This window comes from Poecile atricapillus (assembly GCF_030490865.1).
Source record: "Poecile atricapillus isolate bPoeAtr1 chromosome 36 unlocalized genomic scaffold, bPoeAtr1.hap1 SUPER_36_unloc_6, whole genome shotgun sequence".
NCBI classification, from domain to species: domain Eukaryota; kingdom Metazoa; phylum Chordata; class Aves; order Passeriformes; family Paridae; genus Poecile; species Poecile atricapillus.
Window position 1 is genome coordinate 22,012 of NW_026708996.1, and position 25,680 is coordinate 47,691.

The 25,680-nt window shown below is 51.8% G+C and overlaps 1 protein-coding gene and 1 non-coding gene across 3 annotated transcripts in view; one reads left to right on the forward strand and one right to left on the reverse strand.

Annotated features, from left to right (window-relative positions):
• Positions 1-23,162, forward strand: part of LOC131574143 (2-acylglycerol O-acyltransferase 2-like) — a 40,455-nt gene extending 17,293 nt beyond the window's left edge. The window contains exons 6-12 of one of the 2 annotated variants that reach the window (XM_058828536.1): positions 2,409-2,483; positions 5,660-5,767; positions 7,368-7,438; positions 8,589-8,811; positions 14,304-14,472; positions 20,933-21,120; positions 23,003-23,162. In XM_058828536.1, the coding sequence (XP_058684519.1) occupies positions 2,409-2,483; positions 5,660-5,767; positions 7,368-7,438; positions 8,589-8,811; positions 14,304-14,472; positions 20,933-21,120; positions 23,003-23,157 (989 nt within the window). In that variant the 3' untranslated portion in view covers positions 23,158-23,162. Of the gene's footprint in view, positions 1-420; positions 675-2,408; positions 2,484-5,659; positions 5,768-7,367; positions 7,439-8,588; positions 8,812-14,303; positions 14,473-20,932; positions 21,121-23,002 lie in introns of those variants that run through there. The other variant, XM_058828537.1, reaches the window with a different exon arrangement.
• Positions 23,163-23,900: 738 nt separating this feature from the next.
• TRNAT-AGU (transfer RNA threonine (anticodon AGU)) lies at positions 23,901-23,974 on the reverse strand. The gene has a single exon. It is a non-coding gene; the product is annotated as a tRNA-Thr (tRNA).
• Between the last annotated feature and the right edge of the window lie 1,706 nt (positions 23,975-25,680).

A 25,680-nucleotide genomic window follows, 5' to 3' on the forward strand; every position in this document is an offset into this window, starting at 1 on the left:
ATCCCAAAAAATATTCCAAAAAAATCCCCCCAAAATCCCCAAAATTCCGCAAAAAATCCCCAAAAAATCCCTAAAAAATCCCCAAAATTCCCCAAAAAATCCCAAAAAAATCCCCCAAAAATCCCAAAAAATCCCCAAAAAATCTGAAAAAATCCCCCCCAAAAATAAAAAAAAATCTCCAAAAATTCCTAAAAAAATCCCAAAAATTCCCAAAAAAATCCCCAAAAATCCCAAAAAAATCCCAAAAAATCCCCAAAAAATCCCCCAAAAATCAGAAAAAAATCTCAAAAAAATAAAAAAAATCCAAAAAAATTCCTAAAAAAAATCCCAAAAAATCCCAAAAAATTCCTAAAAAAATCCCAAAACTTCCCCCAAATTTCCCGGATTCCCGCTGGATTTTGGGGTTCTCTCTCCTGGCAGTGGGGGCCCCCCTGGAGCTGCCGCGGCTCCCGGATCCATCGGAAGCCGAGGTGGAGCTTTGGCACCGGCGCTACCGGGAGCGGCTGCGGGAGCTCTTCGAGGAGCACAAATTGGGGTACGGGGTCCCCCCCGAGCGCCGCCTCAGCTTCGTCTGAACCCCAAAAACCTCCCCGGACACCCCAAAAAATCGGGGGGAAACCCCCAAATTTCTGTACCCCCGAAAAATGGATTTTAAAGGCAATAAATCGCTTGGAAATGAGAAATATTTTGATTTTTTTGGGGAATTTTTAAGGGGTTTGGGGCTCCTGAGCTGAGCCTGAACCCCAAAAACCTCCCTGGACACCCCAAAAAAATCGGGGGGAAACCCCCAAATTTCTGTACCCCCGAAAAATGGATTTTAAAGGCAATAAATCGCTTTTAAACGAGGAGTATTTTGATTTTTTTGGGGGAATTTTTAAGGGGTTTGAGGTTCCTCAGCTGAGTCTGAACCCCAAAAACCTCCCCGGACACCCCAAAAAAATCGGGGGGAAACCCCCAAATTTCTGTACCCCCGAAAAATGGATTTTAAAGGCAATAAATCGCTTTTAAACGAGGAGTATTTTGATTTATTTCGGGATTTTTAGGGGGTTTTGGGGCTCCTGAGCTGAGCCTGAACCCCAAAAACCTCCCCGGACACCCCAAAAAATTTGGGGACACCCCGAAATTTCTGTACCCCCGAAAAATGGATTTTAAAGGCAATAAATCGCTTGGAAATGAGGAATATTTTGATTTTTGGGGGGGAATTTTTAAGGGTTTTGGGGCTCCTGAGCTGCGTCTGAACCCCAAAAACCTCCCTGGACACCCCAAAAAAATTTGGGGACTCCCCGAAATTTCTGTACCCCCGAAAAATGGGTTTGGATTGAGGAATATTCTGATTTTTTGGGGGGATTTTGGGTGATTTTGAGGGGAATTTTGAGGATTTTGGGGGAATTTGGGTTTTTTTTTGGGATTTTGGGGGGGTCTGAAGGTTTGGGGGGATTTTTGGGGAGATTTGGGGGGGAATTTTGAGGGTTTTGGGGGGAATTTTGAGGATTTTTGGGGGAATTTTGAGGATTTTGGGGGAATTTTGGGGTTTTTTTTGGGGATTTCGGGGTACGAGAGGCTCAAAAACTTTTGGGGGGTCCCTTTGGGGTCGGGATTTTGGGGAAATTTGGGAATTTTGGGGTTTTTTGGGAGGGTCTGAAGATTTTGGGGGGAATTTTGTGGATTTTGGGGGAATTTTGTGGATTTTGGGGGGATTTTGAGGATTTTGGGGGGATTTTGAGGATTTCAGGGGGAATTTTGTGGATTTTGGGTTTTTTTGGGATTTCGGGGTACAAGAGGCTCAAAAACTTTTGGGGGGTCCCTTTGGGGTCGGGATTTGGGGAAAATTTGGGAATTTTTGGGCTTTTCAGGAAGTTTTGAGGGGACTCTTGGGGGGCTCAGAATTTGGTGGATTTTGGGGTGATTTGGGGCGATTTTGGGGGCGATTTCGAGTCGATTTTGGCTGATTTTGGGGTATTTTAACATTTCCAGCCTCAATCCCAGGGGGGAACCCCAAAACCTCCCCTTTTTTGGGGGGGGCTTTTTGAAAACCTCAAATTTGAGATTTTTCCCCCTTTTTAGGGTCTTTTCAACCCGGGTTTTTTTTTGAGGATTTGGGGCTTTTTTTTGGGGTCTCCCTGGAGGATTTTGGGGTTCTCCAAGGGGGGGGGTTCCCCTTTTTTTCCTCTTCTTCCCCGCCCCCCCAAACACTCCCGGCTCCTTCCCCCGCCCTGGGGCAAAGTTCGGGCTCGGCCGGGACGTGGCGGCCTCGGGAGGTACCGGAGGAGGAGGAAGAGGAAGATTTTGGGGGGGTTTTGGGGGGTCCCCGGGAGTTTTGGGGGTTCCCCCCAATTTTTAAGGGTCCCCCAAAAGCTCCGGGACCCCCCCCCAGCGGTGTCACCCCAATTTCTGCCCCCCCCGGGCAGTTATGGGGGGAAATTTCCGTTCCGTGCTGCAGGCGCTGTGCGTGGTGCAATGGATGCTGACCTTCCTCTTCCTCGGTAATTAGCGCCCGCTAATTAGGGCTGGGGGGGGTAATTAACCCCTGGGAGAGTTAATTAACCCTTTGGAGAGGGGGGGTTCAAGCCCCTGGAATGGTAATTAATGACTAAAAGAGTTAATTAATTAGGGAGAGGGGGGTGTTGATGGGGTTAAGTGCAGAGGAAGTAATTAACTGGGGTAATTAGGGAGGGTTAATTAAGGCTGGAGGGAATAATTAACCCCTGGGAGAGTTAATTAACCATTGGAGAGGGGGGTTCAAGCCCCTAGAAGGGTAATTAATGGGGGTATTAATGACTAGAAGGGTTAATTAATTACTGACAGGAAGCGTTGATGGGGTTAAAGGTGGATGAGGCAATTAACGGGGGTAATTAGGAAGGGTTAATTAAGGCTGGGGGAATAATTAACCCCTGGGAGGGGTAATTAACCCTTTGGGGAGGGGGTCCAAGCCCTGGAGGGGTAATTAATGGGGGTATTAATGACTAGAAGGGTTAATTAATTACTGAGAGGGCGGTATTGATGGGGTTAAAGGTGGAGGAGGCAATTAACGGGGGTAATTAGGGAGGGTTAATTAAGGCTGGAGGGAATAATTAACCCCTGGGAGGGGTAATTAACCCTTTGGAGAGGGGCTTCTAGCCCCTGGAGGGGTAATTAATGGGGGTGTTAATGACTAGAAGGGTTAATTAATGACTGACAGGGGGTATTGATGGGGTTAAAGGTGGAGGAGGCAATTAACGGGGGTAATTAGGGAGGGTTAATTAAGGCTGGGGGAATAATTAACCCCTGGAAGAGTTAATTAACCCTTTGGAGAGGGGGTTCAAGCCCCTGGAAGGGTAATTAATGGGGATATTAATGACTAGAAGAGTTAATTAATTAGGGAGAGGGGGGTATTGATGGGGTTAAGTGCAGAGGAAGTAATTAACTGGGGTAATTAGGGAGGGTTAATTAAGGCTGGGGGAATAATTAACCCCTGGGAAGGGTAATTAACCCTTTGGGGAGGGGGTCCAAGCCCTGGAGGGGTAATTAATGGGGGCATTAATGACTAGAAGGGTTAATTAATTACTGACAGGGGGTATTGATGGGGTTAAAGGTGGAGGAGGCAATTAACGGGGGTAATTAGGAAGGGTTAATTAAGGCTGGGGGAATAATTAACCTCTGGGAGAGTTAATTAACCCTTTGGAGAGGGGGTTCAAGCCCCTGGAGGGGTAATTAATGGGGGCATTAATGACTAGAAGGGTTAATTAATTACTGACAGGGGGTATTGATGGGGTTAAAGGTGGAGGAAGTAATTAACGGGGGTAATTAGGGAGGGTTAATTAAGGCTGGAGGGAATAATTAACCCCTGGGAAGGGTAATTAACCCTTTGGAGAGGGGGTCCAAGCCCTGGAGGGGTAATTAATGGGGGTATTAATGACTAGAAGGGTTAATTAATTACTGAGAGGGCGGTATTGATGGGGTTAAAGGTGGAGGAGGCAATTAACGGGGGATAATTAAGCCTGGAGGGTAATTAGAGGGGGCTAATTAAGGCTGGGGGGGTAATTAAGCTTTGAGGGAGGGGTTAAGACGTGGGGGAGGTCTAATTAATCCGGGGTGGGCAATTAATGGTGGGTAATTAGTGCCTGGGGGTAATTAGGGGGGAGGGAGGAGAGTTACGGGGGGGGGCGGTAATTAACGGGAGGGGTCTAATTAACCCCGGGGGCTTAATTAAACCGAGGGGGGTAATTAATAGAGAGGAGGGAATTAACCCTGAGGGCGGGGCAATTAACGCGGGTTTAATTAACCGCAGGGTGGCAATTAATGGGGGGGGAGGAGTTAACCCCAGGGGGGTAATTAGCCTTAATTAACGGGGGATTAATTAACACCAGGGGGTTAATTAACAGGGGGTTAAGTAGCACCGATGGAGGCAATTAACGGGGGGGGGAATAGAATAATTAACTCCGGAGGGATAATTAAGGGAGGGACAATAATTAACCACGGGGGGGGAATAATTAACGGGGGTGGGGAGCAATTAATGGGGAATTAATTAACCCCAGGAAGGAGATAATTACTCCTGGGGACAATTAATTAACTCGAGGGGGGCTAATTAATGGGGGGGAAATTAACTCCTAAAGTGGACAATTAACGAGGGGAGAGCAATTAACTGGGAGTTAATTAACCCCAAATGAGGCAATTAACGGGGAGGTGAGAATAATTAATTAGTGGGTAATTAATTAACTCGAGTGGGCTAATTAATGGCGGGGGAGAAAACGACTCCCCTAGGAGGGTGCAATTAACGGGATGGCAATTAACGGGGAGTTAATTAACGGCCGGGGGAATTAATGGGGTGTTAATTAACGGGGCGGCAATTAACGGGGAGTTAATTAACAGGGGGTTATTTATCGGGGAGGCTAATTAACGGGGAGATAATTATCGGGGGGTTAATTAACGGGGAGGGAAATAATGAAGAGGGAATTAACAGGGCGACAATTACTGGGGTGTTAATTACCGGGGAGTTAATTAACGGCGGGGGGAATTAACGGGCAGTTAATTAAAGGGGGGTTAATTAACGGGGAGGCAATTAACGGGGCGTCAATTAACGGGGCGGCAATTAACGGGGAGTTAATTAACGGGGAGGTAATTAACGAGGAGGGAATTAACAGGGAGTTAATTATCGGGGGGTTAATTACCGGTGAGTTAATTCCCGGGGAGCTAATTACCGGGGAGTTAATTATCGGGGGGTTAATTCCCGGGGGGTTAATTACCGGTGAGTTAATTCCCGGGGAGCTAATTACCAGGGAGTTAATTATCGGTGGGTTAATTCCCGGGGGGTTAATTACCGGTGAGTTAATTACCGGTGAGTTAATTATCGGGGGGTTAATTATCGGTGGGTTAATTACCGGGGAGCTAATTATCGGTGAGTTAATTACCGGGGAGCTAATTACCGGGGAGCTAATTATCGGGGGGTTAATTACCGGTGAGCTAATTACCGGGGGGTTAATTACCGGGAAGCTAATTGACGGGGTGTTAATTACTGGTGAGTTAATTACCGGTGGGTTAATTCTGGGCGGTGTGAGCGGCTGGCTGAGGCTGTGGGGCGGGGTCGGGGGGGTTCATTAGGGTAATTAAGGTAATTAGGGCGTTAATGACGGCGTTAATGAATGAGGGCATTAATTAGGGCGCTAATTAGGGTGTTAATTAGGGCCGGTGTCGCTGCTGGTGCTGCTGGCGCTGCTCAGGACGCGGCTCTGGATCCTCCCGGTCACCTACGGGGGGTGGTGGCTCTGGGACTGGAACGGGCCCGACACAGGTGGGGACATTGAGGGGACATTGGGGACATTGAGGGGACATTGGGGACATTGAGGGGACATTGGGGACATTGGGGACATTGGGGACATTGAGGGGGATTGGGGACATTGGGGACATTGGGGACATTGGGGACATTGGGGACATTGGGGACATTGAGGGGACATTGGGGACATTGGGGGACATTGGGGACATTGGGGACATTGGGGACATTGGGGACATTGGGGACAGTGGGACATTGGGGACATTGAGGGGACATTGGGGACATTGGGGGACATTGGGGACATTGGGGACATTGGGGACATTGGGGGACACTGGGGACATTGAGGGGACATTGGGGACATTGGGGGACATTGGGGACATTGGGGACATTGAGGGGACATTGGGGACATTGGGGGACATTGGGGACATTGGGGACATTGGGGACATTGGGGACATTGGGGACAGTGGGACATTGGGGACATTGAGGGGACATTGGGGACATTGGGGACATTGGGGACATTGAGGGGACATTGGGGACATTGGGGACACTGGGGGGATTGGGGACATTGGGGACATTGGGGACATTGGGGACATTGGGGACATTGGGGACATTGGGGGGATTGGGGACATTGGGGACATTGGGGACATTGGGGACATTGGGGACATTGGGGACATTGGGGACATTGGGGACATTGGGGACAGCGAGGGGACACTGGGGACATTGGGGACATTGGGGAGACATTGGGGACATTGGGGACAGTACTGGGGACATTGGGGACATTGGGGGGACACTGGGGACATTGGGGACATTGGGGACAATGGGGACATTGGGGACATTGGGGAGACATTGGGGACATTGGGGACATTGGGACAGCCAGGGGACATTGGGGACATTGGGGACATTGGGGACATTGGGGGACATTGGGGACATTGGGGATATTGGGGACACCGGGACAGCACTGGGGAAATTGGGGACATTGGGGACATTGGGGGACATTGGGGACATTGGGTGACATTGGGGACACTGGGGACAGACAGGAGACATTGGGGACATTGGGGACATTGGGGACATTGGGGACATTGAGGACACTGGGGACATTGGGGACATTGGGGACATTGGGGGAATTGGGGACACTGAGGGGACATTGGGGACATTGGGGGGACATTGGGGACATTGGGGACATTGGGGACACTGGGGACATTGGGGACATTGGGGACATTGGGGACATTGGGGACAGCGAGGGGACATTGGGGACATCAAGGACATTGGGGACATCGGAGGTGACACCGGGGGGGACAGAGGGGACAGCGAGGGGACATTGGGGGGGTTGGGGACATTGGGAGGACACAGAGGAGGGACAGGGGACACCTTGGGAACACCTTGGGGGTGACATTGGGGACACTGGGGAGGTTGGGGACACCATGGGGACATTGGGGACAGCAGGGATGGGGGGGGGGACTTTTGGGACACTGGGGACATCTTGGGGGGATTGGAAGGGTTGGGGGGACATTGGGGACATTGGGAGGGGACATTGGGGGGGACATTGGGGACATTGGGGGGTTGGGGACAGTGTCCTGGGGGTGTCCCCAAATGTCCCCAAATGTCCCCTCGCTGTCCCCAGGGCCGCGGCACTGGGAGTGGCTCCGGAGCTGGCGCGTCTGGGACCATTTCTGTGACTATTTCCCCATCCGGGTACCGGGAACTGTCCCCAAATGTCCCCAAATGTCCCCAAATGTCCCCAAATGTGCCCAAATGGCCCCAAATGGCCCCAGATGTCCCCAAATGGCCCCAAATGTCCCCAAAGTGTCCCCAAATGACCCCAAATGGCCCCAAATGGCCCCAAAGTGTCCCCAAATGTCCCCAGAGTGTCCCCAAATTACCCCAAATGGCCCCAAATGTCCCCAATGTCTCCAATGTCCCCAATGTTCCCAATGTCCCCAATGTCCCCAATCCCCCCAATGTCCCCAATGTCCCCAACACCCCCAATGTCCCCAATGTCCCCAATGTCCCCAATGTCCCCAATGTCTCCGGTGTCCCCAATGTCCCCAATGTCCCCAATGTCCCCAATGTCCCCAATCCCCCCAATGTCCCCAATGTCCCCAACACCCCCAATGTCCCCAATGTCCCCAATGTCCCCAATGTCCCCAATGTCCCCCAATGTCCCCAATGTCCCCAATGTCCCCAATGTCCCCAATGTCCCCAATCCCCCCAATGTCCCCAATGTCCCCTCAATGTCCCCCCAATGTCCCCTCTGTCCCCAATGTCCCAGGTGGTCCGTGAGTGTCCCCTCCCCCCCGGCCGCAGTTTCCTGCTCCCCGCTCATCCTCACACCTGTCCCCAATGTCCCCAGTGTCCCCAATGTCCCCAATCCCCCCAATGTCCCCAATGTCCCCAATGTCCCCAATGTCCCCAATCCCCCCAATCCCCCCAATGTCCCCAATCCCCCCAATGTCCCCCATGTCCCCAATGTCCCCAATCCCCCCAATGTCCCCAATCCCCCCAATGTCCCCAATGTCCCCAATGTCCCCTCTGTCCCCAATGTCCCAGGTGGTCCGTGAGTGTCCCCTGTCCCCCGGCCGCAGTTTCCTGCTCCCCGCTCATCCTCACCCCTGTCCTGATGTCCCCAATGTCCCCAATGTCCCCAATCCCCCCAATGTCCCCAATGTCCCCAATGTCCCCAATGTCCCCAATGTCCCCAATGTCCCCAACACCCCCAATGTCCCCAATGTCCCCAATGTCCCCAATGTCCCCAATGTCCCCAATGTCCCCTCTGTCCTCAATGTCCCCAATGTCCCCAATGTCCCCAATGTCCCCTCTGTCCCCTCTGTCCCCAATGTCCCAGGTGGTCCGTGAGTGTCCCCTGTCCCCTGGCCGCAGTTTCCTGCTCCCTGCTCATCCTCACGGCATCTCCTGTATCGGGGTCTTCGGCGCTTTCGTCACGGCCGCGCGCGGGGCCAGCGCCACCCCCGGCCCCGGGGGACCCTGCCCGGGGCTGCGGCCGAGCCTGGCCGCCCTGGAGGGGCTGTTCCGCCTGCCGGTGTACCGGGAGTACGCCATGGCCGCCGGTGCGTCACGGACGGGGGTTCCGGGGGGTTCGGGGGTGTCTGGGGGAGTTTGGGGGGGTTTGGGGATTTTTTGGGGATTTTTTGGGGATTTTTGGGGGATTTTGTGGGATTTTTTTGGTGATTTTTTGGTGATTTTTTTATGATATTTTGGGATTTTTTTATTATTTTTTGGGGGATTTTGGGGGTTTTTTTGGGGATTTTTTTTGGGATTTTTTTGAGTTTTTTGGGGATTTTGGGGGGGATTTTTTGTGATTTTGGGGGGGTTTTTTGGGGGATTTTTTGGGGATTTTTTGGGGATTTTTTGGGGATTTTTTTGGGATTTTTGGAGATTTTTTAATGATTTTTCGGGGATTTTTGGGAGTTTTTTTGGGGATTTTTTGAGATTTTTTTTGGATTTTTTTTATGATTTTTGGGAATTTTTTGAGACTTTTTGGGGGATTTTTTGAATTTTTTTGAGATTTTTTGAGGATTTTTTTGGGATTTTTGGGGGTTATGGACGGGGCTGTTCCACCTGCCGGTGTACCGGGAGTACGCCATGGCCGCCGGTGCGTCGGGGTTTGGAGGGTTTGAGGGGCTTTGGGGATTTTTTGCAGATTTTTTGGGATTTTTTGGGGATTTTTCGGGGATTTTTTGGGATTTTTTGGGGATTTTTTGGGATTTTTTGGGGATTTTTTGGGGACTTTTTGGGGATTTTTGGGGATTTTTTTGGGATTTTTTAATGATTTTTTGGTGATTTTTTAATGATTTTTGGGGGATTTTTGGGTGATTTTTTAATGATTTTTTGGGATTTTTTTATGATTTTTTTGGGAATTTTTAATGATTTTTTGGGGATTTTTTAATGATTTTTTGGGGGATTTTTTGGTAATTTTTTATGATTTTTTGCGATTTTTTAATGATTTTTTAGGGATTTTGGTGGAGGGGGTTTAGGATTTTGTTGGGATTTTTTTGGATTTTTTTTGGATTTCTTTTTGGATTTTTTTTTATTTTTTTGGATTTTTTAATGATTTTTAGGGGATTTTGGGGGGATTTTTTGGGGGATTTTTTTATGATTTTTGGGGGATTTTTTTTTATTTTTTCGGGATTTTTTGGGGATTTTTTGGGGGGTTTCTTTGGATTTTTTTGAGACTTTTTTTGGATTTTTTTGGGATTTTTGGGGATTTTTTGAGATTTTTTTGGGAATTTTTTTTTTGAATTTTTTTATGTTTTTTGGGGGATTTTTTGGGATTTTTTTTTTATTTTTTCGGGATTTTTGGGGGATTTTTTGGGATTTTTTTTGGATTTTTTTGAGACTTTTTTTAGATTTTGGGGGGATTTTTTGGGGATTTTTTGGGGGATTTTTTGCGGATTTTAGGGGGATATTTTTTGATTTTTTGGGATTTTTTAATGATTTTTTGGGGGATTTTTAGAGGTTTTTTTGGGATTTTTCGGGGGATTTTTTTTTATTTTTGGGGGGATTTTTTGAGACTTTTTGGGGGATTTTTTTGAATTTTTTGAGACTTTTTGGGGGATTTTTTAGGATTTTTTTGAGATTTTTTTGGGTATTTTGGGGGATTTTTTGGGGGATTTTTTTGGGAATTTTTCAGATTTTTGGGGGATTTTTGGGGGATTTTTGGGGTTTTTTTGGGGATTTTTGGGGGTTTTTTTGGGATATTTGGGGTTTTTTTTGGATTTTTTGGGGATTTTTTGGGGGGATTTTTTTGGGGATTTTTTGGGGATTTTTTGGGGATTTTTTTAGACTTTTGGGGATTTTTTCTGATTTTTTTTGCGATTTTTTGGGATTTTTTCGGGATATTTTGTAGATTTTTTTTTAATGATTTTTGGGGATTTTTTGAGATTTTTTTTCGATTTTTTGGCGATTATTTCGATTTTTTTGAGATTTTTTTGAGGTTTTTTTTCGATTTTTTGGGGGTTATTTGGGGGATTTTTTAATGATTTTTGGGGGAATTTTTTTGGGTTTTTTTCGGGATTTCTTGGGGATCTTTTTTGGATTTTGTTTTTTTTTTTAGATTTGGGGTTTTTTATGATTTCGGGGTTCCCCCCACCCCATTTTTTGGGGTTGTGCCCCCCACCCATCACTGGGAGTGGGGTCAGATTTGGGGAAAATCCGGGCGGTTTTGGGACCAATTTGGGGCTTTTCCCTCGGGTTTTTTATGGGATTTTCGGGGTTTTTTGGGGGGATTTTGGTTTTTTTTTTTGGATTTGGGTTTTTTATGATTTCGGGGTTCCCCCCACCCCATTTTTAGGGCTGTGCCCGGTGAGCCAGCGCTGTTTGAAATGGGACTGGGGTCAGATTTGGGGAAAATCCGGGCGGGTTTGGGACCAATTTGGGGCTTTTTTCACCGGATTTTTGGGGGGATTTTGGGGTTTTTTATGGGATTTTGGGGGTTTTTTTTAGGATTTGGGTTTTTAGGATTTTGGGGTTCCCCCCACCCCACTTTTTGGGGTTGTGCCCCCCACCCAACCTTACCCGGACTGGGAGTGGGGTCAGCTTTGGGGAAAATCCGGGCGGTTTTGGGACCAATTTGGGGCTTTTCCCTCGGGTTTTTTATGGGATTTTCGGGTTTTTTGGGGGGATTTTGGGTTTTTTTTCGGTTTTTGGGTTTTTTAGGATTTCGGGGTTCCCCCCACCCCATTTTTTGGGGTTGTGCCCCCCACCCATCACTGGGAGTGGGGTCAGATTTGGGGAAAATCCGGGCGGTTTTGGGACCAATTTGGGGCTTTTTTTACCGGATTTTTGGGGGGATTTTGGGGTTTTTTATGGGATTTTGGGGGGGTTTTTTGGGATTTTGGGTTTTTAGGATTTCGGGGTTCCCCCCACCCCATTTTTTGGGGTTGTGCCCCTCACCCATCACTGGGAGTGGGCTCAGATTTGGGGAAAATTCGGGCGGGTTTGGGACCAATTTGGGGCTTTTCCCTCGGGTTTTTTATGGGATTTTCGGGTTTTTTATGGGATTTTGGGAGGGTTTTTTGGGATTTTGGGTTTTTAGGATTTCGGGGTTCCCCCCACCCCATTTTTAGGGCTGTGCCCGGTGAGCCAGCGCTGATTGAACTGGGACTGGGGTCAGATTTGGGGAAAATCCGGGCGGGTTTGGGATCAATTTGGGGCTTTTCCCCCGGGTTTTTTATGGGATTTTGGGGTTTTTTTGGGGGGATTTTGGGGTTTTTTATGGGATTTTGGGAAGGGTTTTTTGGGATTTGGGTTTTTTATGATTTTGGGGTTCCCCCCACCCCATTTTTAGGGCTGTGCCCCTCACCCATCACTGGGACTGGGCTCAGATTTGGGGAAAATCCGGGCGGGTTTGGAACCAATTTGGGGCTTTTTTCACCGGATTTTTTGGGGGATTTTGGGTTTTTTTATGGGATTTTGGGAGGGTTTTTTAAGATTTGGGTTTTTTAGGATTTCGGGGATCCCCCCACCCCATTTTTAGGGCTGTGCCCGGTGAACCAGCGCTGTTTGAACTGGGACTGGGGTCAGATTTGGGGAAAATCCGGGCGGTTTTGGGACCAATTTGTGGCTTTTTTCACCGGATTTTTGGGGGGATTTGGGGGTTTTTGATGGGATTTTGGGGGTTTTTTTTAGGATTTGGGTTTTTTATGATTTCGGGGTTCCCCCCACCCTATTTTTTGGGGTTGTGCCCCTCACCCATCACTGGGACTGGGGTCAGATTTGGGGAAAATCCGGGCGGTTTTGGGATCAATTTGTGGCTTTTCCCCCGGGTTTTTTATGGGATTTTGGGGTTTTTTGGGGGGGAATTTGGGTTTTTTAGGATTTCGGGGTTCCCTCCACCCCATTTTTTGGGGTTGTGCCCCTCACCCAACCCTGCCCGAACTGGGACTGGGGTCAGATTTGGGGAAAATCCGGGCGGTTTTGGGATCAATTTGGGGCTTTTCCCTCGGGTTTTTATGGGATTTTGGGGGGGTTTTTATGGGATTTGGGTTTTTTTTGGATTTTGGGTTTTTTATGATTTCGGGGTTCCCCCCACCCCATTTTTAGGGCTGTGCCCGGTGAGCCAGCGCTGTTTGAACTGGGACTGGGCTCAGATTTGGGGAAAATCCGGGCGGGTTTGGGATCAATTTGGGGCTTTTTTCACCGGATTTTTTGGGGGATTTTGAGGTTTTTTATGGGATTTTGGGGGGGTTTTTTGGGATTTTTAGGATTTCGGGGTTCCCCCCACCCCATTTTTTTGGGTTTGTGCCCCTCACCCATCACTGGGAGTGGGGTCAGATTTGGGGAAAATCCGGGCGGGTTTGGGACCAATTTGGGGCTTTTCCCCCGGGTTTTTTATGGGATTTTGGGGTTTTTTTTTAGGATTTGGGTATTTTATGATTTCGGGGTTCCCCCCACCCCATTTTTAGGGCTGTGCCCGGTGAGCCAGCGCTGATTGAACTGGGACTGGGGTCAGATTTGGGGAAAATCCGGGCGGGTTTGGGATCAATTTGGGGCTTTTCCCCCGGGTTTTTTATGGGATTTTTGGGGTTTTTGGGGGGGATTTTGGGGTTTTTTATGGGATTTTGGGTTTTTTAGGATTTCGGGGTTCCCCCCACCCCATTTTTAGGGCTGTGCCCGGTGAGCCAGCGCTGATTGAACTGGGACTGGGGTCGGTTTTGGGGAAAATCCGGGCGGTTTTGGGACCAATTTGTGGCTTTTTTCACCAGATTTTTTGGGGGATTTTGGGGTTTTTTTTAGAATTTGGGTTTTTTATGATTTCGGGGTTCCCCCCAACCCATTTTTTGGGGTTGTGCCCTTCACCCATCACTGGGAGTGGGCTCAGATTTGGGGAAAATCCGGGCGGGTTTGGGATCAATTTGGGGCTTTTCCCTTGGGTTTTTTATGGGATTTTCGGGTTTTTTGGGGGGATTTTGGGGTTTTTTATGGGATTTTGGGTTTTTTATGATTTCGGGGTTCCCCCCACCCCATTTTTAGGGCTGTGCCCGGTGAGCCAGCGCTGTTTGAACTGGGACTGGGCTCAGATTTGGGGAAAATCCGGGCGGTTTTGGGATCAATTTGGGGCTTTTCCCTCGGGTTTTTTATGGGATTTTCGGGGTTTTTGGGGGGGATTTTGGGTTTTTTTTTAGGATTTGGGTTTTTAGGATTTCGGGGTTCCCCCCACCCCATTTTTAGGGCTGTGCCCGGTGAGCCAGCGCTGATTGAACTGGGACTGGGGTCAGATTTGGGGAAAATCCGGGCGGTTTTGGGACCAATTTGGGGCTTTTTTCACCGGATTTTTTGGGGGATTTTGGGTTTTTTTATGGGATTTTGGGTTTTTTATGATTTCGGGGTTCCCCCCACCCCATTTTTTGGGGTTGTGCCCCTCACCCATCACTGGGAGTGGGGTCAGATTTGGGGAAAATCCGGGCGGGTTTGGGACCAATTTGGGGCTTTTTTCACCGGATTTTTGGGGGGATTTTGGGGTTTTTTATGGGATTTTGGGAGGGTTTTTTGGGATTTTGGGTTTTTTATGATTTCGGGGTTCCCCCCACCCCATTTTTAGGGCTGTGCCCGGTGAGCCAGCGCTGTCTGGACGCGGTTCTGTCGCGGGGGTCGCAGGCGCTGCTGATCATGGTGGGGGGCGCGGCCGAGGCTCTGGAGGGCACCCCGGGGTGTCACCGCGTCACCCTCCGCAACCGCCGCGGCTTCGTGCGCCTGGCGCTGCGCCACGGGTACCGGAACCGGGATTTGGGGGGATTTTGGGGGATTCGGGGGGATTTGGGACATTTTTGGGGTCATTTGGGGTGGTTTTGGGGCGGTTTGGGGTGAAATATTGGGGGTTTTTTGAAGGAGTTTTGGGTTTTTGGGGTGATTTTGGGATGATTTCGAGGGGTTTGTGGGGGATTTGGAGAGAATTTGGGAAGATTTGGAGAGGTTTTGGGAGGATTTGGAGCATTTTTGGGGTGATTTGGGGTCATTTGGGGCGGTTTGGGGGGAAAGATTGGGGGGTTTTGGAGGGAGTTTTGGGGTTTTAGGGGGTGGTTTTGGGGGAGATATGGACAGAATTTGGGGTGATTTGGAGGGATTTGGGGAGGTTTTGGGGGGATTTGGAGGGATTTGGGGAGGTTTTGGAGGGATTTGGGGAGGTTTTGGGGTGATCTGGAGGGGTTTGGGGTGATTTGGGGTGGTTTTGGGGGCGGTTTTTGGGGTGAGGCTCTGGAGGGCACCCCGGGGTGTCACCGCGTCACCCTCCGCAACCGCCGCGGCTTCGTGCGCCTGGCGCTGCGCCACGGGTACCGGAACCGGGATTTGGGGGGGTTTTGGGGCATTTTTGGGGGGATTCGGGGTCATTTGGGGCGGTTTTGGGGCGGTTTGGGGTGAAATATTGGGGGTTTTTTGAAGGAGTTTTGGGTTTTTGGGGTGATTTTGGGATGATTTCGAGGGGTTTGTGGGGGATCTGGAGAGAATTTGGGGTGATTTGGGAAGATGTGGAAGGGTTTTGGGGGGATTTGGGGCATTTTTGGGGGGATTCGGGGTCATTTGGGGCGGTTTTGGGGCGGTTTTGGGGCGGTTTTGGGTGAAAGACTGGGGGGTTTTGGAGGGAGATTTGGGGTTTTGGGGGAATTTGGAGAGGTTTTGGGGAGAGTTTGGGGTGAAATTGGAGAATTTGGGGGGATTTGGAGAGAATTTGGGGAGATTTGGGGCAGATTTGGGGTCATTTGGGGAGGTTTTAGGGCGGTTTGGGGGGAAAGATTGGGGGTTTTTGGAGGGAGATTTGGGATTTTGGGGTGGTTTTGGGGAGATTTGGAGAGGATTTGGGGTGATTTAGAGAGGTTTTGGAGGGATTTGGGGAGGTTTCGGGGGGATTTGGAGAGGTTTTTGGGGGATTTGGAGGGATTTGGGGAGGTTTTGGGGGGATTTGGGGCGGTTTTGGGGTGATCTGGAGGGGTTTGGGGTGATTTGGGGCGGTTTTGGGGCGGTTTTTGGGGTGAGGCTCTGGAGGGCACCCCGGGGTGTCACCGCGTCACCCTCCGCAACCGCCGCGGCTTCGTGCGCCTGGCGCTGCGCCACGGGTACCGGAACCGGGATTTGGGGGGGTTTGGGGCATTTTTGGGGGGATTCGGGGTCATTTGAGGCGGTTTTGGGGCGGTTTGGGGTGAAATACTGGGGGTTTTTGGAGGGAGATTTGGGTTTTTGGGGTGGTTTTGGGGGATTTGGAGAGAATTTGGGGAGATTTTGAAGGGTTTGGGGGGAATTTGGGGAGATTTGAGACATTTTTGGGGGGATTTGGGACATTTTTGGGGGAATTTGGGAAATTTTTGGGGGGATTTGGGGTCATTTGGGGCGGTTTTGGGGCGGTTTGGGGGGAAATATTGGGGGTTTTTGGATGGAGATTTGGGGTTTTGGGGTGGTTTTGGGATGATTTCGAGGGGTTTGTGGGGGATTGGAGAGAATTTGGGGTGATTTGGAGAGGTTTTGGGAGGATTTGGAGCATTTTTGGGGTGATTTGGGGTCATTTGGGGCGTTTTGGGGGGAAAGATTGGGGGGTTTTGGAGGGAGTTTTGGGGTGGTTTTAGGGGGTGGTTTTGGGGGAGATATGGACAGAATTTGGGGTGATTTGGAGAGAATTTGGGGTGATTTGGAGGGATTTGGGGAGGTTTTGGGGGGATTTGGGGAGGTTTCGGGGGGATTTGGAGAGGTTTTGGGGTGATTTGGAGGGATTTGGGGAGGTTTCGGGGGGATTTGGAGAGGTTTTTGGGTGATTTGGAGGGATTTGGAGAGGTTTTGGGGGGATTTGGGGCGGTTTTGGGGTGATCTGGAGGGGTTTGGGGTGATTTGGGGCGGTTTTGGGGCGGTTTTTGGGGTGAGGCTCTGGAGGGCACCCCGGGGTGTCACCGCGTCACCCTCCGCAACCGCCGCGGCTTCGTGCGCCTGGCGCTGCGCCACGGGTACCGGAACCGGGATTTGGGGGGGTTTGGGGCATTTTTGGGGGGATTCGGGGTCATTTGAGGCGGTTTTGGGGCGGTTTTGGGGCGGTTTTGGGTGAAAGACTGGGGGGTTTTGGAGGGAGATTTGGGGTTTTGGGGGAATTTGGAGAGGTTTTGGGGAGAGTTTGGGGTGAAATTGGAGAATTTGGGGGGATTTGGAGAGAATTTGGGGAGATTTGGGGCGGATTTGGGGTAATTTGAGGCGGTTTTGGGGCGGTTTGGGGTGAAATACTGGGGGTTTTTGGAGGGAGATTTGGGTTTTTGGGGTGGTTTTGGGGGATTTGGAGAGAATTTGGGGAGATTTTGAAGGGTTTGGGGGGAATTTGGGGAGATTTGGGACATTTTTGGGGGAATTTGGGACATTTTTGGGGGGGATTTGGGGTCATTTGGGGCGGTTTTAGGGCGGTTTGGGGTGAAAGACTGGGGGTTTTTGGAGGGAGATTTGGGTTTTTGGGATGATTTTGGGACGATTTCGAGGGGTTTGTGGGGGATTTGGAGAGAATTTGGGGTGATTTGGAGGGATTTGGGAAGATCTGGAAGGGTTTTGGGGGGATTTGGGACATTTTTGGGGGGATTTGGGGTCATTTGGGGCGGTTTTGGGGCGGTTTGGGGTGAAAGATTGGGGGTTTTTGGAGGGAATTTTGGGGTTTTGGGGTGGTTTTGGGGGGATTTGGAGAGAATTTGGGGAGATTTTGAAAGGTTTTGGGGGAATTTGGGGAGATTTGGGACATTTCTGGGGGCATTTGGGGTCATTTGGGGCGGTTTTGGGGTGGTTTGGGGGGAAAGATTGGGGGGTTTTGGAGGGAGATTTGGGATTTTGGGGTGGTTTTGGGATGATTTGGGGAGGTTTTGGGGGGATTTGGAGAGAATTTGGGGTGATTTGGAGGGATTTGGGAAGATCTGGAAGGGTTTTGGGGGGATTTGGGACATTTTTGGGGAGATTTGGGGTCATTTGGGGCGGTTTTGGGGCGGTTTGGGGTGAAATATTGGGGGTTTTCGAGGGGAGATTTGGGGTTTTGGGGAGGTTTTGGGGGGATTTGGAGAGAATTTGGGGAGATTTGGAGGGATTTGGGGAGGTTTTGGAGAGAATTTGGGGAGATTTGGAGGGATTTGGGGAGGTTTTGGGGGGATTTGGGGAGGTTTTGGGGGGATTTGGGGAGGTTTTGGGGGGATTTGGGGAGGTTTTGGGGTGATCTGGAGGGGTTTGGGGTGATTTGGGGCGGTTTTGGGGGCGGTTTTTGGGGTGAGGCTCTGGAGGGCACCCCGGGGTGTCACCGCGTCACCCTCCGCAACCGCCGCGGCTTCGTGCGCCTGGCGCTGCGCCACGGGTACCGGAACCGGGATTTGGGGGGGTTTGGGGGAAATTCGGGGGGATTTGGGGAGATTTGGGACATTTTTTGGGGGATTTGGGGTCATTTGGGGAGGATTTGGGGCGGTTTGGGGTGAAATATTGGGGTTTTTTTGAAGGAGTTTTGGGTTTTTGGGGTGATTTTGGGATGACTTCGAGGGGTTTGTGGGGGATTTGGAGAGAATTTGGGAAGATTTGGAGAGGTTTTGGGGGAATTTGGGACATTTTTGGGGTGATTTGGGGTCATTTGGGGCGGTTTTGGAGCAGCTTGGGGTGAAAGATTGGGGGTTTTTGGAGGGAATTTTGGGGTTTTGGGATGATTTGGAGAGGTTTTGGGGGGATTTGGGTGGGATTTGGAGAGGTTTTGGGGAGAGTTTGGGGTGAAATTGGAGGATTTGGGGGGATTTGGGGAGATTTGGGGCAGATTTGGGGTCATTTGGGGCTGTTTTAGGGTGGTTTGGGGGGAAAGATTGGGGGTTTTTGGAGGGAGATTTGGGGTTTAGGGGGGATTAGGAGAGGTTTTGGGGGAGATTTGGAGAGAATTTGGGGAGATTTGGAGAGGTTTGGGGGGGATTTGGGGCATTTTGGGGGGATTTGCGGTCATTTTTGGGGGGATTTGGGGTGGTTTTGGGGCGGTTTGGGGTGAAATATTGGGGGTTTTTTTGAAGGAGTTTTGGGTTTTTGGGGTGATTTTGGGATGATTTCGAGGGGTTTGTGGGGGATTTGGAGAGAATTTGGGGAGATTTGGAGAGGTTTTGGGAGGATTTGGAGCATTTTTTGGGGGATTTGGGACATTTTTGGGGAGATTTGGGGTCATTTGGGGCGGTTTGGGGGGAAAGATTGGGGGTTTTTGGAGGGAGATTTGGGGTTTTGGGGTGGTTTTAGGGGGTGGTTTTGGGGGAGATCTGGACAGAATTTGGGGTGATTTGGAGAGAATTTGGGGTGATTTGGGGTGATTTGGGGAGGTTTTGGGGGGATTTGGGGAGGTTTTAGGAGGATTTGGGGAGGTTTTGGGGGGATCTGGAGAGAATTTGGGGTAATTTGGAGGGATTTCGGGAGGTTTTGGGGGGATTTGGGGCGGTTTTGGGGGCGGTTTTTGGGGTGAGGCTCTGGAGGGCACCCCGGGGTGTCACCGCGTCACCCTCCGCAACCGCCGCGGCTTCGTGCGCCTGGCGCTGCGCCACGGGTACCGGAACCGGGATTTGGGGGGGTTTGGGGGAATTCGGGGGGATTTGGGACATTTTTGGAGGGATTTGGGGTGGTTTTGGGGCGGTTTGGGGGGAAAGATTGGGGGTTTTTTTGAAGGAGTTTTGGGTTTTTGGGGTGATTTTGGGATGACTTCGAGGGGTTTGTGGGGGATTTGGAGAGAATTTGGGAAGATTTGGAGAGGTTTTGGGAGGATTTGGGACATTTTTGGGGGAATTTGGGACATTTTTGGGGGGATTTGGGGTCATTTGGGGCGGTTTTGGAGCAGTTTGGGATGAAAGATTGGGGGTTTTTGGAGGGAATTTTGGGGTTTTGGGGTGGTTTTGGGGGAATTTGGAGAGAATTTGGGGGGATTTGGAGATAATTTGGGGACATTTTGAAGGGTTTTGGGGGAATTTGGGGAGATTTGGGACATTTTTGGGGGGATTTGGGGTCATTTGGGGCGGTTTTGGAGCAGTTTGGGGTGAAAGATTGGGGATTTTTGGAGGGAGATTTGGGTTTTTGGGGTGGTTTTGGGGGGATTTGGAGAGGTTTTGGGGGGATTTGGAGAGGTTTTGGGGGGATTTGGGGAGGTTTTGGGGGGATTTGGAGAGGTTTTGGGGGGATTTGGGGAGGTTTTGGGGGGATTTGGGGCGGTTTTGGGGTGATCTGGAGGGGTTTGGGGTGATTTGGGGCGGTTTTGGGGGCGGTTTTTGGGGTGAGGCTCTGGAGGGCACCCCGGGGTGTCACCGCGTCACCCTCCGCAACCGCCGCGGCTTCGTGCGCCTGGCGCTGCGCCACGGGTACCGGAACCGGGATTTGGGGGGATTTTGGGGGGTTTGGGGGGGATTCGGGGGGATTTGGGGAGATTTGGGGGGATTTGGGGTGGTTTTGGGGCGGTTTGGGGTGAAATATTGGGGGTTTTTTGAAGGAGTTTTGGGTTTTTGGGGTGATTTTGGGATGATTTCGAGGGGTTTGTGGGGGATCTGGAGAGAATTTGGGGTGATTTGGGAAGATGTGGAAGGGTTTTGGGGGGATTTGGGGCATTTTTGGGGTGATTTGGGGCCATTTGGGGCGGTTTTGAGGCGGTTTTAGGGCGGTTTGGGGTGAAATATTGGGGGTTTTTTGAAGGAGTTTTGGGTTTTTGGGGTGATTTTGGGATGATTTCGAGGGGTTTTGGGGGGATTTGGAGAGAATTTGGGATGATTTGGAAGGGTTTTGGGGGAATTTGGAAGGGTTTTGGGGGGATTTGGGGAGATTTGGGGAGGTTTTGAGGCGTTTTTAGCGTGGTTTGGTGGGAAAGATCGGAGGTTTTTGGAGGGAGTTTTGGGATTTGGGCGTGGTTTTTGGGTGGATTTGAAGAGAATTTTGGGGGATTTGGGATCCAGGGAGACAATTTGGGATCCAGAATTAAAATTTTGGGATCCAGGGAGACAATTTTGAGATCCAGGGAGACAATTTGGGATCCAGAATTAAAATTTTGGGATCCAGGGGGGCACAATTTGTGTCCCAAACACAAACCCGGGATCCTCCATCTGCCCAAATTCGGGCTTGGGGTGGGAATTCCTGCACCGGGGAAAGAATTTCGGGATCCGGGAGGAAATTTGGGGGTGCGGGGACCCCCCCCCAGGATTTTGGGGTGTCCCCTGACCCTCGGGGGGGGGGTCCCAGCACCCCCCTGGTTCCCGTGTACGTTTTTGGGGAGCAGGACGCGTTCTGGCAGCCCCCCCTCTCCGACACCTCCTGGATCCGGCGGCTGCAGCGGGGCCTGAAGAAGATTTTGGGGTTCGCCCCCTGCATCTTTTGGGGTCGGGGGGGGCTCCCCTTCCTCCCCTTCCGCGTCCCCCTCACCGTGGTGGGTGAGTGAGGGGAGGGGAGGGGGCGGGGGGCGATTTGGGGGGGATTTGGGGGGGAAAAATTGGGCTCGGGGAGGGATTTGGGGGAGTTTGGGGGGGATTTTGGGCTCAGGGAGGGATTTTGGGGAGTTTTGGGGGGATTTGGGGGAGTTTTGGGGCGGATTTTGGGGTCAGGGAGGGATTTGGGGGAGTTTTGGGGGGATTTTGGGGGAATTTGGGGGTGGATTTTGGGGTCAGGAAGGGATTTGGGGGAATTTTGAGGGGGATTTTGGGGAGTTTTAGGGCGGATTTGGGGGAATTTGGGGGTGGATTTTGGGGTCAGGAAGGGATTTGGGGGAGTTTGAGGGGATTTTGGGGGAATTTGGGGGTGGATTTTGGGGTCAGGAAGGGATTTGGGGGAATTTGGGAGGATTTGCGGGAGTTTTAGGGCGGATTTTGGGGAGTTTTGGGGCGGATTTTGGGGTCAGGAAGGGATTTGGGGGAGTTTGGGGCGGATTTTGGGGGAATTTTGGGGCGGATTTTGGGGTCAGGGAGGGATTTGGGGGAGTTTGGGGGGATTTGGGGGAGTTTTGGGGGGATTTGGGGGGAGTTTTGAGAGGGATTTGGGGTCAGGGAGGGATTTGGGGGAGTTCTGGGGGGAATTTTGGGGAAAATTTGGGATCAGGAAGGGATTTGGGGGAGTTTTGGGGCAGATTTTGGGGTCAGGAAGGGATTTGGGGGAGTTTTGGGGCGGATTTTGGGGGAGTTTTGGGAGGGATTTGGGGTCAGGGAGGGATTTGGGGGAGTTTTGGAGGGACTTGGGGGAATTTTTTTTGGGAAAAATTTGGCTCCGGGAGGGATTTTGGGGAGTTTTGGGGGGGGATTTTGGGGGTCAGGGAGGGATTTTGAGGAGTTTTGGGGGGATTTGGGGGAATTTTGGGGGGATTTGGGGGAGTTTTGGGGGGGATTTGGGGTCTGGGAGGGATTTTGAGGAGTTTTGGAGGGATTTGGGGAATTTTGGGGGGATTTGGGGGAATTTTGGGGCAGATTTTGGGGTCAGGGAGGGATTTGGGGGAGTTTTTGGGGGATTTAGGGGAATTTTGGGGGGGATTTGGGGTCAGGGAGGGATTTGGGGGGAATTTTGGGAAAAAATTGGGCTCGGGAGGGATTTGCGGGAGTTCTGGGGGGAATTTTGGGGAAAATTTGGGGTCGGGGATGGATTTGGGAGGAGTTTTGGGGAAAATTTGGGGTCAGGGAGGGATTTGGAGGAGTTTTTGGGGGAGTTTGAGGGAGTTTCGGGGAAAAATTCGGGTCAGGGATGGATTTTGGGGAGAGTTTTGGGGTCAGGGATGGATTTGGGGGATCAGGGAGAAGTTTGGGAGTTCGGGGAGAGATTTGGGGGCATTTTGGGGCGGATTTTGAGGTCAGGACTGGATTTTAGGAAGTTTTGGGGGAAATTTGGGAGGATTTTGGGATCAGGGAGGGATCTGGGGGAACTTTAGGGGGAGTTTTGGGAGGATTTTGGGATCAGGGACGATTTAGGGGAATTTTGGCTGGAATTTTGGGGGGAATTTTTGTGTCAGGGAGGAATTTGGGGACCCAAAGATTGAAATCGGGGGCGTTTGGGGGGTGCTGGGAAGGGGCTGAGGGTTCGGGGAAAGGAAATGGGGGAATTTTGGGGTTCGGGATGAGATTTTGGGGGTTCCTGGCGTGGATCTTGAATTCCATCAGGAATTTTTGGGGGGGGATTTTCACCCGAATTTTGCCATTTCCGGGAAATTCCGCAGCGGGAGGGGTTTAAAAATCCCAGTTTTGGGGTTTTTTTTGGAAGGGTTTTGGTTTTTTGAGATTTTGGGGGTCCCGGGGGTATTTTTGGGGTGCCGATCCCCGTTTTTTTTTTGGGCAGTGGGGACCCCCCTGGAGGTGCCGCGGGTCGCTCGCCCCCCGCCCGAGTTGGTCGCCCACTACCACGGGCTCTACGTTCAGCGGCTGCAGGAGCTCTTCGAGAGGCACAAAGAGGCTTGTGGGGTGCCCCCCGAAACTCACCTGATCATCGCCTGACCCCCCAAAACCCCCCCGAGCCCCCCAAAAATCCCTCCCAAACCCCATCGAGCCCCCGCACCCCAAAATTCGGAGTGAGACCCCAAAAGGGGAGGGGTCCCCCTCCAAAAAAAATGGGTTTGTACCGCTCTGAGTTGAGTTTGTGTGTTCTTCCTCCCCAAAAAAATGGGGTGGCCCCCCAAAAATGGGGGTGCCCCAGTAAAAGGCACCGCTGGGATTCGAACCCGCGATCCGCTGTTTACTTTAATCAAATAAAGTCAAAAAAATCGGGATTTTTTTCCCCAAAATCCGTGTTTTTCACCCAAAATCCGGGTTTATCCCCAAAATGGAGATTCCTGTGTTAAATTCGGGGTGTCCCTCCCAAAATGGGGGTGCCCGGGTAAAAGGCACCGCTGGGATTCGAACCCAGGATCTCCTGTTTACTTTAAGCAAATAAAGCCCTCCAAAGATCGGGATTTTTACCCCAAAATTCGGGGGTTTCGCCCAAAATCCGGGTTTGTCCCCTCAAAATGGAGATTCCTGTGTTAAATTCGGGGTGTCGCTCCCCAAAATGGGGGTGTCCCAGTAAAAGGGAGAGCTGGGATTCGAACCCTCCATCCTCTCTTTACTACAACCAGGCACTTTAACCGACTAAGCCCCAAAAATCAGGTTTTTTTTCCCAAAATCCGGGTTTTTCTCCTCAAAATGGAGATTCCTGTGTTAAATTCGGGGTGTCCCTCCCAAAATGGGGGTGTCCCAGTAAAAGGCACCGCTGGGATTCGAACCCAGGATCTCCTGTTTACTAGACAGGCGCTTTAACCAACTAAGCCACGGCGCCGCCTGCCCCGCTCGCGCCGCCGGCTCCTTCCCGCGGCTGCAGCGCGCATGCGCGGGGGGAACCGCGGGGATTGGGGATTTTGGGGGGATTTTGGGGGAATTTTGGGGGAATTTTGGGGGAATTTTGGGGGAATTTTGGGGGAATTTTGGGGGAATTTTGGGGGGATTTGGGGGGAAATTTTGGGGGGTTTTGGGCGGGTCCCGAGTGACTCTGGGGGGGTTTTGGGGGGTCCCGGGTGAACCTGGGGGATTTTGGGGGGTCCCGAGTGACCTTGGGGGGGTCCCTCGAGTGGGGGGGTGGAATTGGGGGGGGTCCTGGGGGGTCCTGGGTGATCTTGGGGGGGTTTGGGGGGGTCCCGAGTGACTTTTGGGGGGTCCTGGGGGGGTCCCGAGTGACTCTGGGGGGATTTTGGGGGGTCCCGGGTGACCTTGGGGGGGTTTTGGGGGGTCCCGAGTGACTTTGGGGGGGTTTTGGGGGGATTTCTGTTGTTTTGGGGGGGTCACGTGATGGGGGATGGGTTTTGGGGGGGTTTTGGGGGGTCACGTGATGGGGGTGGGTTTGGGGGGTTTTGGGGGGGTCACGTGATGGAGATGGGTTTTGGGGGGGTTTTTTGGGGGTCACGTGATGGGGGATGGGTTTTGGGGGGGTTTTTTGGGGGGTCACGTGATGGGGGATGGGTTTTGGGGGTTTTGGGGGGGTCACGTGATGGGGGATGGGTTTTGGGGGGTTTTTGGGGGGTCACGTGATGGGGGATGGGTTTTGGGGGGTTTTTGGGGGGTCACGTGATGGGGGATGGGTTTTGGGGGGTTTTTGGGGGGGTCACGTGATGGGGGATGGGTTTTGGGGGGTTTTGGGGGGTTTCGGGGGGTTTTGGGGGGGTCACGTGATGGGGGTTGGGTTTTGGGGGGTTTTTTGGGAGGTCACGTGATGGGGGATTGGTTTTGGGGGGTTTTTGGGGGGTCACGTGATGGGGGATGGGTTTTGGGGGGTTTTTTGGGGGGGTCACGTGATGGGGATGGGTTTTGGGGGGTTTTGGGGGGTTTTGGGGGGGTCACGTGATGAGGGATGGGTTTTGGGGGGTTTTTGGGGGGTCCTTGGGGGGGTTTCCGGGGGGGGTTTCCGGGGGTGGTCTCGGTTTCCATGGTAACGGGGTGATGCTGTTTTCCCGCGCCGCCGTTGCCGTGGCAACGGGGAGCTGCGGGGGGGGGGAGGGGAGGGGGAGGGGTGGGGGGGGGGGATCCCGCCTTTCCCCTCCCCCAGCCGGGGTCACCCCCAAGGACGGGGGGGGGGGGGGTGGGGGGGGGGGAGGGGCGGGGTCGGCTCGTGCCGCCCCTCCCCCACCCCCCCCCCACCCTTCCCGCGCCACACGTGACGCCGCGCGTGACGTCACGGGCGCCCCTCCCCCCCCCCCCCAAAAAGAGGCGCGTGGGAAGGCGGGGGGTGGGGGGAGGGGCGGGGGGGGGCGATGCCGCAGGGTGAATCATCCGGGGGGGGGGAGGGGCGGGAGGCCCGCATGGAGCCCCCCCCCGGCTCCTATAGGCACCCCCGGAACCTATAGAACAACCCCGGAGCCTATAGAGACCCCCCAGATCCTATAGAGACCCCCTGATCCTATAGAACAGCCCCGGAGCCTATAGAGACCCCCTGATCCTATAGAGACCCCCTGATCCTATAGAACAGCCCCGGAGCCTATAGAGACCCCCTGA